Source organism: Pinus tabuliformis, chromosome J (genome assembly GCF_031772625.1).
Source record: "Pinus tabuliformis cultivar Carrire ecotype Pingquan chromosome J, CPIR1, whole genome shotgun sequence".
In the NCBI taxonomy this organism is placed as follows: Eukaryota; Viridiplantae; Streptophyta; class Pinopsida; order Pinales; family Pinaceae; genus Pinus; species Pinus tabuliformis.
Genome location: NC_142295.1, coordinates 733,320,242 through 733,335,091, shown reverse-complemented (window position 1 = coordinate 733,335,091; position 14,850 = coordinate 733,320,242). Strand labels below are relative to the sequence as shown.

Below are 14,850 nucleotides of genomic sequence, written 5' to 3'. Positions count from 1 at the left end.
ATTATCAGAATTTTAGTGCCAGAGAAAAGCTCAAATTTCTGTCTTAAGGGAAGGACGCTATGATTTATGTATCAAGATTCCAGCATTGAAGAGCCAAGTTGTTTACATAAGACACAACGTTTCAGAAGATTTAAAGGCTGATCAAATTCCTGAACCCCACTGTCATGTTTTCATTCATTTGAGGATCGATTTTCTGAGCTAAATCAGCCAAGGAATTATCGTTGGAAATATGCAGCAAGGAGGCTGAGTTTTAAGCTATTCTGGGCATATTTACCAAAGCTAAAAGCATGAGTTACCCTCTCTGCACGGAGACTGTAGTGGCTGGAAAACAAAAGGGACAGATTTCTTGTCATTATGATGATTGTTCTTACTGCTGTTCCAAGGTGTTTCCCGTGCACAATACACTCAGTTAATCCTTGTACTTGTGAAGGAGCCATCAAATATAAACCAGATTCGGCTTTCAAGATCTTCTCAAGTAATCAATTCTTAAGGATCAAATTATTTGAAGGATTCCCTCCCAGTCAAACTAAGGAAATTTGTTGATCTACTTGATAAACCAGGAGATTATTTTTGGTGCCAGTTCAGAAAGTTATTGCTGAAGAATTCAGTGCTTAGTGGGGCTGAGCAGATCTGCCATGTCAAGATTATTCAAAGTCAAAGGAGGAAGTTGTGTTACTTTCAGAAATCATAGTGCCAAGAGAGTAAGAGAAATTCTTTAGACTGAAGTCCTATTCTATTAAAAGGGTCGAATCGGTGTCATGCATGTAGCAGCTTATCTAAGAAAACGAGTGGCATGTTGCTGTACATTTCTTCCTGTATGCTGAGGACGAGTTGCCATTCTCACTGCTGTGCAGACTTGTGAATATTCCAGGTTCCACTCACACTGCATTCACTAATCTATAAGTTTGTTCACTTCCATTTCTATGTTATTTCTTTCATATCGGTATTGAGTAGATTGGTATATATTTTTCTGAGCATATAAAAATCAGATTGTTCTATGATATGGAAGGCTTATCATATATACATTACTGCGCCTTACATCTACAACAGTTCAACTCATTATCATAGACGTTCTTGCCATCGTTAAACCTAAAATGGATCAAACCTTTATAAACTCCCTTAATAAACCAGTGGCAGCAAACAACAAACCCTTCTCAAAGGGGGGTCTATTCCATTCTTCAGAAAGAACAACCAAAGGATGTGCAGCAAGAGCAGGAAATAGGACACAAGATTTTTGCTCTTGGGACAGATTTGAAGCACATGAGGGCCATTCTTTTTAAACTTGATGAACTGGATGCACTCCTTTTCAAAGTAAGTTAGAAGGTAATAAACTAATTTGGGCTCTAAAACCAGCCATCCTTGCTCTCATACAACACAAGTTCTTGGAGGAACCTTGTGAAGGGTTAGACTTCCAGTTCCATCTTGTCTCAGTAACATCATGAGACTGACCGCCTCCATAGTTCCTTGCAATGATGATGTTATGAGGAAGGTTTTCAGATTGCCGATAGAATCTTTTCGAGACTTGGACAACAGTGCAAGCTCTACCTTTGGGAAGAAGCTTGAGATTTTAGGAGGCATGGCCATGACTAAGACTTCTGAGATCCTGTTTGATTTGGAGTGTGACAATTTGACACTGTAGATGTTCCAATGCTTCTTCAGCATTAGGAAACATCATCCTGACACAGTGATAGCGCACATGCAGTCCATCCTGTCATCATGTATGAGAGGCGGTGATGCCATTTTCCGGGAGTTGCAGTCTTGATTGCTGTCCGTTTGGAGGAGAGAACAGTTGGTCTCACCTGCAGCTTATGATCTAGCCGAGAGGTTGGTTGAGCAGAACATTGGGCTATTTAGGAGACAGTTGACCAGGGAGGAGCAACTTAGGTTTGGGGGGCTCATGCAACAAGAATGAGATGAGGAGGAAGGGAGTTTGCTTCATCTGCAAAGGACCTTGCTGACCTGACCACTCATGTTTGAGTGACACTAAGGAGATGATAGCGGTAGAGCAGGAAGATATTCTTTATGTCTGTCTCGATGAGGACTCTTTGTTGGACAAGCCCATGAGTTCATATGATGATACCTTAGAGGAACACGAGCAGTCGTGGAGTTGATGGTAGTAGCCTAGATATGCATCCATGTGTGGTAGAGGAGTATGAGGAGCAACCGATGGTTCCAATGTGGGAAAGAGATCAGAGAGCAGATGAGCGGTTGATGACTCAACATAGAGAGCACATAGAGGAGCATGAGTCATGTCGAGTCATTGACATCAAGCCAGATTCATATGATGAGCAGTTCATGGGTCCTAGGAGAGACATTCAGGATAGCGTGTCACCAGTGATGAGTTAGCATGAGCAACATATGAGGGAGTGTGAGTCGGATGAGGCGCACAGTATGCATGATGACAGTCCTCCCGCCTTTTTGGGGCGAGAGGACTGTCATGTCCCTATTTTTATTCTTCTTCATAGTGCAGCTAGGGTGGATTTCTAGGGCAGGAGATGGCCAGGTCAGGTTTATGTCATTAGGTGTTCTGATGGAGTTTTGAGGAGTTTTTATGGGATTTGATGGCATTTGCTTGGCATATTCCATCATCCGCACAATTTGCCTTTCATTTTGTCGCATTTCGACAACTTTCAGAAATCAATATTATTATTGGGCATAACTAAATTAATTATGCTTGAGGTGGCATTCCATGGAGATTAATTGGTGGAACACCTCAGTGTAATAGCTCGTTGGAACCAGAAAGAGAAGATCTACATGATGGGATGGTTAGATATGAGTTTCAGTGACATGAGGGGATGTGGTGGCCAATTTACTCTTTTTTCGCATTAAAAAGAATATTTTAATTAAAATAAAAGAGGGAAAAGTGCTCCATGATTAAAATAATAATAAAATAGAAGATTCTAGTGTTGAAATTTGGTACTGGAGGACAGGTGGTTCCCTTAGGCTTTGATCTTTGGCCTAGGGAAAAGTGTCCAAAAGAATTTAATTTTTCTCCTAAAGTGACTTTATAATTTTATAAAGTTAAATCTAATTTAAAAGTGACTTTAAGTGATAAAGTTACTAAGTCTAATTTTAAAGTGACTTTTATAAAGTCAATGAAAAATTAGAAAGGAAAAGTGACTTTGGAAATAAATGACTAAGTGGGTCTTTATTAAAGTGGGGTGAATTAAAAAATAAAAAGTGAGATTTAAATGAGCATTTAATCTCAGCCTTACATCTCAATCTATTTTAGCTATTGGATTTAGGGATAACCCAAAAGTCACTTGGATCACCCAAAAGTCACTTGGGGTTAGATTAAAGGAGGAAAATGAGGAAAAGGTCATTCATTCTTTCATGAGCAAATTGGGAGAAAGAGAGCAAGGGAGATTTCTGGACAGGGAGGAGAAGGAGACAGCAGCTTGGCACACATTCCAAGGCAGCAGTTGAGCAGATTTGTACAGCTGATTCAGCACACAGTGAAAGGCAGATTTTGGCACGATTTTCAAGGAGTGGTTTGCACAAAAATCGAGGAGCAGTTTGCTGGTTTTTCTGCATGCAAAACGAGGGCCGTACAACAACATTTAATGCTGAAAGTGGGCACGAAAATCGAGGAGGCCGTATATCATTTATTGCTGTCATGTTTGCTGTAATTTCCAGTTTGCTGTGAGGCATGGGAAAAGAGATAAGTTGTAAATTCGCTTGCTGATTTTTTGCTGAATATTTCTCACTGTAAAAAGGCAATTTTCAGAAATAAAGAAGAGCTCTCAAACTGGTTTTCCCCAAGACTTGTAGGGGGTTTTTCCAGGGTCACATTGACCAAAAATCTCCGTGTTTAAATGTGTTTTAATGGCTGTTTATTACTGCTGATTTTTATTTCTGCAATTTCCAGCATTCTGTAAAATTTCCAGAATTTGTGTTTTCAGCAAATTTATTTTTTTCCAGCTTGTTAAATGTATGGTTATGGGAAAGGGCATTTAACTATATGGGAGAAATAAGGAGAAACTGAAAACCGAGGTGGGAAATGAGAAATTTCTACATGGTATCAGAGCTTGAGTGCTGAAGGACAGTTTGGGACAGCAAAAGGAAAAATTACAGCTGCTGATTTTTCACTCAGAAAATTCCAGCACGCTGATTTTTTCATAAACAACAGTTTTATCTTTACTACAACAGTGCTATTTTTCAGTTTTAGGACAGCAGGATGTCATTGGGATTGAGGGTGGAGGATAGGCTGGATGAGCATACAAATTACAGCGTTTGGAAGGAGAGAATGCAGAGTATCTTTGAGGAGGCAGAAGTCTGGGATATCATGGTGCATACCACACAGAACCCTGTTGTTGTGCCTACTGATGCTACTCAGTTGACAACTTATAATAAAAAGAACAACAAGGGTAAGAGGCTGATTCTAGACGGAATCAAAGACCATTGCATTCCTCATGTGAGAGGAAAGAGCAATGCCCATGAGATGTGGACAACATTGTCCAATCTCTACCAGAGTACCAATGAGAACCGGAAGATGGTCCTAAAGGAGAAGCTGAAGAACATTAAGATGGGTAATGATAGTGCAGCTGGATATCTCACAAAGATTACTAATGTGAGAGATGAGTTGGCAGCGATTGGAGAGGCCATTCCACCCACTGAGTTGGTGCGGATTGCAGTGAATGGCCTCCCCCGTTCATGGTTGAACTTTGCTGATGGGGTTTGTGCACGTGAGACCCTTCCCACATGGGAGAGGTTTTGGGATGATTGCATTCAGACAGAGATCAAGAAGGTCAGCTTGGGGTAGCCAAGCGAGTTGAGCAGGATGAGGATGTAGCACTGGTGGCAGGAGGCAAGAAAGACAAAGGGAAGAAGCAGGCTTCCACAAGCAATGGTGGGGGCAAAGGCAAAGGTAAAGGTAAACAGGGGAACACACAGAAGGACTATTCCAAGGTGAAGTGTTGGAATTGTCAAAAGATGGGACACTATGCAGTTGTGTGTCCGGAGAAGAAGAAGAAGAAGGGGAAGAACCAGGACGTGACAGCTTCAGTAGAGATTGAGGACTTTGCAGGTCGTTTTGACCGGGAGTTTGCGTTCACTACGTGTGAGTCCTCTAATGCAGGATCACCTGCCACACAGGTTCAGACGGAGCATGCTTTTCCCTCGATTAGCGGAGCATCTTCAGGTATCTGGTATGTGGACAGTGGGGCTTCACGTCACATGACAGGAGTCCGTGAGTACTTCTCAGAGCTTTCAGAGAGTGGCACTGATATAGAGGTAGTACTCGGTGATGACAGAGTTGTTAGAGCAGTCGGGGTGGGGACACTGACATTTCAGAGGGAGTCCAAACCTCCCTTGAAAGTGTCAGATGTTCTTTATGTGCCAGGGATGAGGAAGAACCTCATATCCGTCTCAGCTTTGGAGGACAGAGGATATGAGGTACTGTTCAGGGGAGGACAGGTGTTGATGTATCCCAGGGGCACTCCAGCTGATTCAGCTAGAGTAATAGGTGTACGCTATGCAAAGGTGTACAAGTTTGCATTCCAGCCCCTTTTGGCATTGAGCAGTAGTACCGACAGCAGAGCTAGCAGTTCTGAGCTGTGTGAGATTTGGCACCGCAGGATGGGACATATGTATCATGGAGCCTTGAGGACATTGCGGGAGATCACTACAGGTGTGCCAGATTTCAGTACTGATCACTTTGATGTTTGTAGAGGTTGTGCGATGGGCAAGTTTGCCAAATCCCCTTTTCCCAGCAGTGACAGCAGAGCGACTGGGATACTTGATTTGATTCATTCCGATGTGAGCGGTCGAATGTCTCATGTTTCCTTGAGTGGATATGAGTACTATGTTTTATTCATTGATGATCACTCTAGGAGGACCTGGATTTATTTTTTGAAGACCTAGAGTGAGGTCTTCAAGCGGTTTCAGGAGTTCAGAGCTCTTGTGGAGACACAGACAGGTCGAAAGATCAAGTCCCTGAGGTCGGACAATGGAGGAGAGTACACCCTTGGAGAGTTTGTTGACTATTGTGCGGAGGCAGGCATTAGGAGGGAGTTCACTGTTCCTTACAACCCCCAGCAGAACAGGGTTGCAGAGAGGAAGAACAGATCCATCATAGGCGCTGCCAAAGCCATGTTACATGATCAGGGGTTGCCATTGTTCTTGTGGGCAGAGGCCTGCAACACAGCTGTTTACTTGCAGAACAGGAGTCCGCATCGTGCCTTGGGGCACATGACTCCGGAGGAGGCTTTCTCTGGGAAGAAGCCTGATATTGGTCATCTTCATATCTTTGGATGCATTACATACTCCTATATACCCAAGGAGAAGAGGACCAAACTAGAGCCCACCGCAGAGAAGGTATCTTTGTGGGCTACAGTGAGACCTTAAAGGCCTTTCAGATTTACATTCCTGCACAGAGGAGAGTTGTTGTCAGACAGGATGTGAAGTTCGAGGAGGACAAGGCCTTTAGGAGGTCACGGGAGTTAGTATCTGGATCAGCCAGACCCTCAGCAGCAGTTGAGTCAGTCGCAGGGATCCAGTGGGCAGGGATCAGGAGGATCAGGAGGTACATCTATGAGGATGTCAGGTCCGTCAGTGAGCAGTGGCTCACCGAGCCAGAGGGGTGGTGCTCCGGGCAGCATGCAGAGCAGTTCACTAGGGAGTCCACTGATGGACAGTTCACACGATACCTCAGCTTCTACAGGTTCAGGTGCAGGCAGGAGGACACCAGGCAGACAGTCAGGAGTTCAGGCTTCTGATGATGATGAGGAGGAGGAGTTTCATTCTCCGGTGGGAGAAGTGCGCTCAGGGAAGAGGAAGCCCGAGTGGCTTCAGGACACCTTGAGTGATGCCTCATCTGTTGCTGAGCCGAAGAGGCCGGTCAGAGAGAGTAGACCACCTGAGAGGTTTTGTAGCTATATGGCGATGGTTACCAACATCCTTGACTCTGAGCCTTCTAGCTATGAGGAGGCAGCTAGCCAGCAGGTCTGGAGAGAGGCCATGCAGGAGGAGTATTCTTCTATCATGAAGAATGATGTTTGGGAGGTGGTGCCGAGGCCTGAGGGCAAATCCGTGGTTACTTCCAGATGGCTTTACAAGGTAAAGCATGCTGCAGATGGCAGCATTGAGAAATTCAAAGCAAGGTTTGTGGCTAGAGGGTTCTCCCAGGTAGAGGGAGTTGATTATGAGGAGACCTTCGCTCCCATGGCTCGATATACTTCGATCCGCTCCATTATATCGATAGCAGCAGAGATGGGTTGGAAGATCCACCAGATGGATGTGAAGACTGCATTTCTCAATGGCTTCATACAGGAGGAGGTGTACATTGAGCAGCCACAGGGCTTTGAGGTGCATGGGAAGGAGTCCCATGTGTGCAGACTGAAGAAGGCCCTATATGGCCTGAAGCAAGCTCCCAGAGCTTGGTACTCCAGGATAGATACATATTTGCAGGGGTCCGGGGATGGGTTTCACAAAGAGTGAGGCAGATCCGAACCTTTACTTTATTGTGATTGGTGAGGAGCCTCTCATTCTGGTGCTGTATGTGGATGACTTGGTCATTACAGGTGCAGAGAGACTCATAGAGCACTGCAAGAGAGATCTTGCGACGGAGTTTGAGATGAAGGACATCGGCTTGATGCATTACTTTTTGGGCTTGGAAGTGTGGCAGGAGGAGGGGCATTTCTTCCTGGGGCAGGGGAAGTATATTGTGGACATCCTTAGCAGATTCCACATGGAGGATTGTAGACCCATGTCGACATCGATGATCACCAACTGGAAGAAGCTTCATGTTTCGGATTCCGAGTTGGTGGATCCCACATTGTACAGGCAACTGATTGGTTCCTTGATGTATTTGGTCAACACTAGACCAGATATCTGTTTTGCAGTCAACACGATGAGTCAGTTTATGTGTGAGCCTAGGAAGGTTCACTGGGTGGCTGCAAAACACATTTTGCAGTACTTGCAGGGGACAGTGGATTATGGTTTGGACTACAGGCAGGGAGATGGAGTGAGATTGGCAGGATACACTGATTCTGATTGAGCAGGTTGTGCTTCTGATAGGAAGAGCACTTCAGGGTGCTGTTTTGGGTTGGGTTCAGCAGTAGTGTCATGGTTCAGCCGGAAGCAGCAGTCAGTAGCACTGAGTTCAGCGGAAGCAGAGTATATGGCAGCCAGTCTAGCTAGTTGTGAGGCTATCTGGCTTCGCAAGATGTTGTTTGGCTTATTTGGTCAGCCGTTGAGACCTTCAGTGATTTACTGTGATAATCAGAGTTGCATTAAACTCACGGAGAATCCAGTATTTCATGACAGGTCAAAGCATATCGGGATCAGATATCATTTCATCAGAGACTATGTTCAGAAGGGAGCTGTGAAGCTTGAGTATATTTCCACTGATGAGCAGGTTGCAGATATTCTTACCAAAGCCTTACCACGGGGCAAGCATGTCTACTTCAGAGACAAGATGGGTGTGGTGAGGAACACCTTCCTCGGTAAGAGGGAGTGTTGAAATTTGGTACTGGAGGACAGGTGGTTCCCTTAGGCTTTGATCTTTGGCCTAGGGAAAAGTGTCCAAAAGAATTTAATTTTTCTCCTAAAGTGACTTTATAATTTTATAAAGTTAAATCTAATTTAAAAGTGACTTTAAGTGATAAAGTTACTAAGTCTAATTTTAAAGTGACTTTTATAAAGTCAATGAAAAATTAGAAAGGAAAAGTGACTTTGGAAATAAATGACTAAGTGGGTCTTTATTAAAGTGGGGTGAATTAAAAAATAAAAAGTGAGATTTAAATGAGCATTTAATCTCAGCCTTAGATCTCAATCTATTTCAGCCATTGGATTTAGGGATCACTCAAAAGTCACTTGGATCACCCAAAAGTCACTTGGGGTTAGATTAAAGGAGGAAAATGAGGAAAATGTCATTTATTCTTTCATGAGCAGATTGGGAGAAAGAGAGCAAGAGAGCAAGGGAGATTTCTGGACAGGGAGGAGAAGGAGACAACAGCTTGGCACACATTCCAAGGCAGCAGTTGAGCAGATTTGTACAGTTGATTCAGGACACAGTGAAAGGCAGATTTTGGCACGATTTTCGAGGAGTGGTTTGCACACAAATCGAGGAGCAGTTTGCTGGTTTTTCTGCACGCAAAATGAGGGCCGTACAGCAGCATTTAATGCTGAAAGTGGGCACAAAAATTGAGGAGGCCGTACAACATTTATTGCTGTCCTATTTGCTGTAATTTCCAATTTGCTGTGAGGCATGGGAAAAGAGATAAGTTGTAAATTTGGTTGCTGATTTTTTGCTGAATATTTCTCATTGTAAAAAGGCAATTTTCAGAAATAAAGAAGAGCTCTCAAACTGGTTTTCCCCAAGAGTTGTAGGGGGTTTTTCCAGGGTCACATTGACCAAAAATCTCTGTGTTTAAATGTGTTTTAATGGCTGTTTATTATTGCTGATTTTTATTTCTGCAATTTCCAGCATTCTGTAAAATTTCCAGAATTTGTGTTTTCAGCAAATTTATTTTTTCAAGCTTGTTAAATGTATGGTTATGGGAAAGGGCATTTAACTATATGGGAGAAATAAGGAGAAACTGAAAACCGGGGTGGGAAATGAGAAATTTCTACATCTAGAGGGGTCCTTCAGATCTATAAAAGAGGAAGAGTCCATTGGAAGACATCTTGGATTTGATATTTTTTCTTGTATGAGAGGTTGAGAACCCGGTTTTCTACTCCAGCAGTAGCCCTAGGATGGAAACCCTTGGGTGATTCTGTGAGAGTGGGTGAGCACCCATCTCTTCCCTTGGTGAATCCATTCAGGGTTCACAGGTTGTTGTTTATTGATTTTCAGTTGTGTTTGGAGGCTGATTGTGGCATTATTGTAGATCTGTGTGAGGCCAGATCATCTCAGTGATATGGGTTGTATGTGCATGTAAACCTCAGTTCATCTATATAATAAAGCTGAGTATTTTCCTGTTCATTGTGTTGTGGGATTGTAGTGCTTTATTTGCTTATTTTTACATGGCAATCTTCTGTTAAATGCATGATAATTTTATATGAAGAGCTTGTTCCAAGTATTTCTGATTTGGGACATTACATAATCAATAAGAAGGATTGGTTGGGTTTTCCCCATTGTGGGGTTTTGCCCAGGCATTAGCCTAAATCTTTGTGTTCATTGTCTTGGCTTGTCTTTTTGTGCATATTATTGTTGATGTTCTATCTACAGCCACTGTCAATGGTGAATGCTAATTGACTGCTATTTGGTGTCTAGAATCTGAAGTGAAATTATTATTGAGCTAATAAATTATTGAAGTAACTGTTGCAAGCATAGAACATACCAGTGTTGATAATATCGCCGAAAAATCGGCGATATTCGCAAATATCGCGATATTTTCGGCGGGCCGAAATATCGCCCCCGAAAAATCGCGATATTTTCAAGTTTTGAATTTCGCGCGAGAAATACGAAATTTCGGCGATATTTTAGTAAAAATCGCGAGACGAGGGTAAATATCGCCGGTTAGGTTGTATCGACGAATTATAAAATGGTTTTTCAGTTTTCGATGCACGTCATTTTGTTTTCGTGAGAGCTGGAAATGCCCTTTGACAACCATTTCAAATCACGATTTCTTGGTAAAACGAAGCTGGCCATCTCAACTGCTGCTATGATGAACGGCAAAAATTTGCATTTCAAATTGATAATGTGGAAACACAGTCGACTCCATCACTCTCCTTTCATGGGAATGAATAATAAATAAGCAAATCCCGTCTATTGAATTTTATTTGGAAAGGGATTTCACTCATTAATCCCTAGTGAATGCCTACGCGTCAATTTGGCTGGCCAACACCTATTCGCCATCATCAAAATGCTGCCGGAATTTCATTTCTGATGTCATTGATACAGCACCGCCCTTCCATTTTTTTCAATGAGGCTGAAGGCACAACTTGAAGCCCTACATTATTTAATATTTATTTTCTAATTGAGGAACAATGATATTGTTGGACGTGAACGTATTGTTTGGAATCTGGATGCATTATTGTAATAATGATGTTAATATGTATGAATTAAATATAATATTATTATATGAAATTTAATTAATTTTATATTCCCTATAATTAGAAAAGTTAATGGTTTTTATCATTTAATATTGAAAAATTATAATATTATTTTAATTTTCTATTCATAACATCACTACTTATATGTATCAACTGAATATAATATTTTTAATATAAAATTAATAAAATTTAATATTCATTACCTAATAAAAATGAAAGTGTTTGAAAAATCTTAATATATAAAATTATAAGATTATAATAATGCGTTTATATTTATATAAATAAATTTATCTAAACATTTATTAAAAATTTGAAAACAAAGTTATCGGCCTAATTAGGAATTGAAATTTGAATGGATGGCAAGGAGTTGAGAGTTGGGATACAAGTGTGAAAACCATAGCTCAAACCACCACCAGTGTTAACATTAAACTATATTAACATTTTGTTTGAGTCCTTGATTGGACAATTATCAATTTATCACTATCAGGGATCAGCAGGATTTGGTATCGCCTTTGAAGTTTGATGTATCATTTCTATTTGACATCATACATATCAATGCCTTCTTCATATTTATGTGCCAATGTGTTTAGTTCATGTTGTTATTGCTTTATATGTTTAGAAATCTGAAAAAAATGAATATATTATGCATTTTTTATGCTTGCCGATATTTGCCGATATTTTCGCCGATATTTCCGATAAGATATTTTCCGGACCCTCGCCGATATTTTCCCGATACCGATATTATCAACACTGGAACATACCATAAAATGAACACTTGTCCTAGGATAATGGCCCAACTGAGAAAAATTTAGATACGACATGCCTTGGATTTGATCTAGTAGATCAGGCCTTGGATCTGTCCTTGGTTGATTTGGATCTCCAATGCTGCACTTCCTATGACCCGACAAACTTGAATACCACTCTCCTTAGTTGAGAAAATTCCTCCCTTAATGTCTAGTGCAGCTGTATGGTGTGTTTCTCCTCTCTTTAGCCTTGATTTTATAACTTTACATTGAGCTAAATCCCTAACTCTAATGTCCAAAGTGATTGACCACTGAGATTAATTCTTGCCTCACTTGAGATCAACGTTTGAGACTAAAACATAACTCACTAAAGTAAATTACTTTACTTTTCCTCAGTTAGCCAACATAATTAATTGTGTGCTCTTCCTAAGTTTAAACTTAGGTTAAGTTGTATTAGAAACTTGCTCACACTCACACTTGAGCAAGTGTCCTAAGGAGATCTTGGTTGACTTCTGCACGCTAGACGCTTAGGCCTGCAGAAGTACCTTCCCAAGCTACAAACATCAACATATTGTGCTACTCTTAGTAGACAAGATTTTGTGCACATTAAACAAAAGTGGAATTAAAAAATGCAGGAGTAAAGGATTAAATTTGCCCAGGAAATGATAGTCGGTATGTTTAGGTGCTAAACCCACAAAATTTGAAGGATATTTATTCATTTGTTACCGGAATGGTTGAATTCCAGAATATTTTTTTTTTTGTTTTTTACATTAGGTTCTAAACCAACGAAATTCGAAGGAGATTTATTTGTTTGTTACCAGCATGGATGAATTCCAGAATTTTATTTCACATAAATAGCAGTAATAAAGAAGTGGCTAAGCCCAGGAAAAGAGTCAGATGGGCTGGAGTATGATAAGTTCGGAAGATTGATACCCTAGCACTATCATGGGATTATTTCTTGTGTTATCTGTATATGTGAACATTAGATTTTAGGGTCATGAGTATTTGTGGTATATGAGCTGCATAAATTTGTGTCATTAACATGCAGGTATTTCTGCTGCAGAATTAGCTGCCTCGGCTCCTGTGACAGAGATAGTGGGAAAGAGTGAATATTTTCGTTTCAGCCTGCGTGACTCTCTTGCAATAGAGGCTTCTTTTCTGCAGGTCTTGAACACCTTCTTGGCTTTCTATTGGATATTTGATTTGAATTATAAAGGAAGTGTACAAAATTACATTTTATTTTTTATCAGAACCAAATGGGTTTATTGAACTACTGTAGGATACAGCATGTGTTTAGTCTTTTGAGAGCAGAAGCTAAGCAAGCATCAGACAAGAAAATATTGTGTTCCTCTGGTTTTCTGCAATACATGTACCTTTCATATAGGTACAAGAAAAAAAGCTACAAACGTATGTTTGATATTAGTTCACTGGTAACTGCTGTTATTTATATTGAAAGTTGCTTGTAGTTATTTTGGCTGTTGGTTAGAGGTTAATTCTTGGTCTTTATTTGGCATTGATTGACTAGATAATCAATAGCAGTCAATTTTGGTTGATGGATTAGTATCAATAAGAAATGCTAATTTTTATGAATGTATACACATACTTGAAAGTGAACATGTGATGTGGAGAGAATATTATATGCTTGTATTAATGCTGCCGTGAATACGGGGAGCCCAAGGTAGGCTGTCAATACAGTCTCATCTACCACCTTCTCACCTACATCATGCTTTGTTAGACAATTTATATTTTCCCAATGTGGTCATGGTGTGTTAGCCACCTGACACTAACCAGTACTTATTGGTCTTGTGCTTGTATCACTAACTTTAACATGAACATTGAAACATAACCACATATTAATTTGAGTGTTGATACTATCCCAATGCCCCTTCTCAACAAGAAAAATAGAACTTCCAGTTCAACCCCCACTCAATACATGAAATCTAACTTTTACAAAGAAGAAGAAGGCAACTAATCAACTAAAAGATGGCTACGACAATTTTTTTAAAAAATATATGAAAACTGCATATGTCACATGTGTAACTAGTTGCAGTACTCGTCAGTTGTTTGGCAAAGCCACCTAGATACACATTTCGTCTTCAACATAAAACACATAGGCTATTTATTGCTTCACAGGGTTCGTCGAACTTTAACCTTGAGGTTCGAATTTTGGCGAACCTTAAAAAAAATTTGAGGTTTGGCGAACCTCATCGAACCTCATAGCCATTGACCAAGACCATACATCAAAACTCATAACTTCATGTCACAAATCAAGCTTGTAATTTAGCCTTGCATTTCCCATGTCAGTGATAGCAATTTTGATGTTTAATGATGTTGAGTTTTTACTATTTTATCCTATAATTCAATATATATATATATATATACACGAACCTAATGGTGAACCTCATCAAAAAATTCGAACTCAAACCGAACCTAATCATTGTCAAACACGAACTCGAACCCGAACCATGTGACATTGATTGGTGGCCAACACTTCTTGAGATTCGATGAAATTTTATTTTTCCGAAAAACATCACCATATGTGGTGAACAATCCTGTGACAAATACATAATAACATAATTATATTGAAGAGTTCTATGCATAACATATTCGTGATCCCATAAACGACGACTACTGAGCTCCTAGTTAATAGTAAAATGAAAAAGTACATAGCCCAAAATTGTAAATGCCAAAAATATGTGTTTGTACTAGATAGCTTGAAAGTTGATACATGTATGAAAAATATTATAAATGTATCAGTTACTACCTTTTTCCATGTAATATGAAGTTCTTTGTTGCAATTGCTAAACCTAATGTATTATATGTTGGAAAATCAAAGGGAATGTAGTTATATGTTGATTTTCCTTAACTTGATAATTATTTGTGAACTTTGTTGGCTTCTTATTAATTTTTGTGTTCATTTTTCTTCATCAAACAATTACCAATATAAACATGAAGATCACAAGAGATAGTAGACACAAGATATAGGCTCCATTCCAGGGCAAAGCCCCACAACTTGGGGAAAACCCGAACAATTTCCTTCTTCATAGAATCAGATCAAAATGAGACCTTCAAGACCCAAACACCAAAGTCAAAATTTCCTCCAAACATC

General features: G+C 40.3%; 1 protein-coding gene across 5 annotated transcripts in view; it reads left to right on the top strand.

Annotated features, from left to right (window-relative positions):
* SGR2 (shoot gravitropism 2 (SGR2)) overlaps window positions 1–14,850 on the top strand; it is a 444,740-nt gene that overhangs the window by 29,148 nt on the left and 400,742 nt on the right. For 4 of the 5 annotated variants that reach the window (XM_089378380.1, XM_089378378.1, XM_089378379.1 and 1 more), the window contains exon 2: window positions 12,790–12,905. In XM_089378380.1, coding sequence (XP_089234506.1) covers window positions 12,790–12,905 — 116 coding nt within the window. The remainder of the gene's footprint in view (window positions 1–12,789; window positions 12,906–14,850) is intronic. The other variant, XM_089378377.1, reaches the window with a different exon arrangement.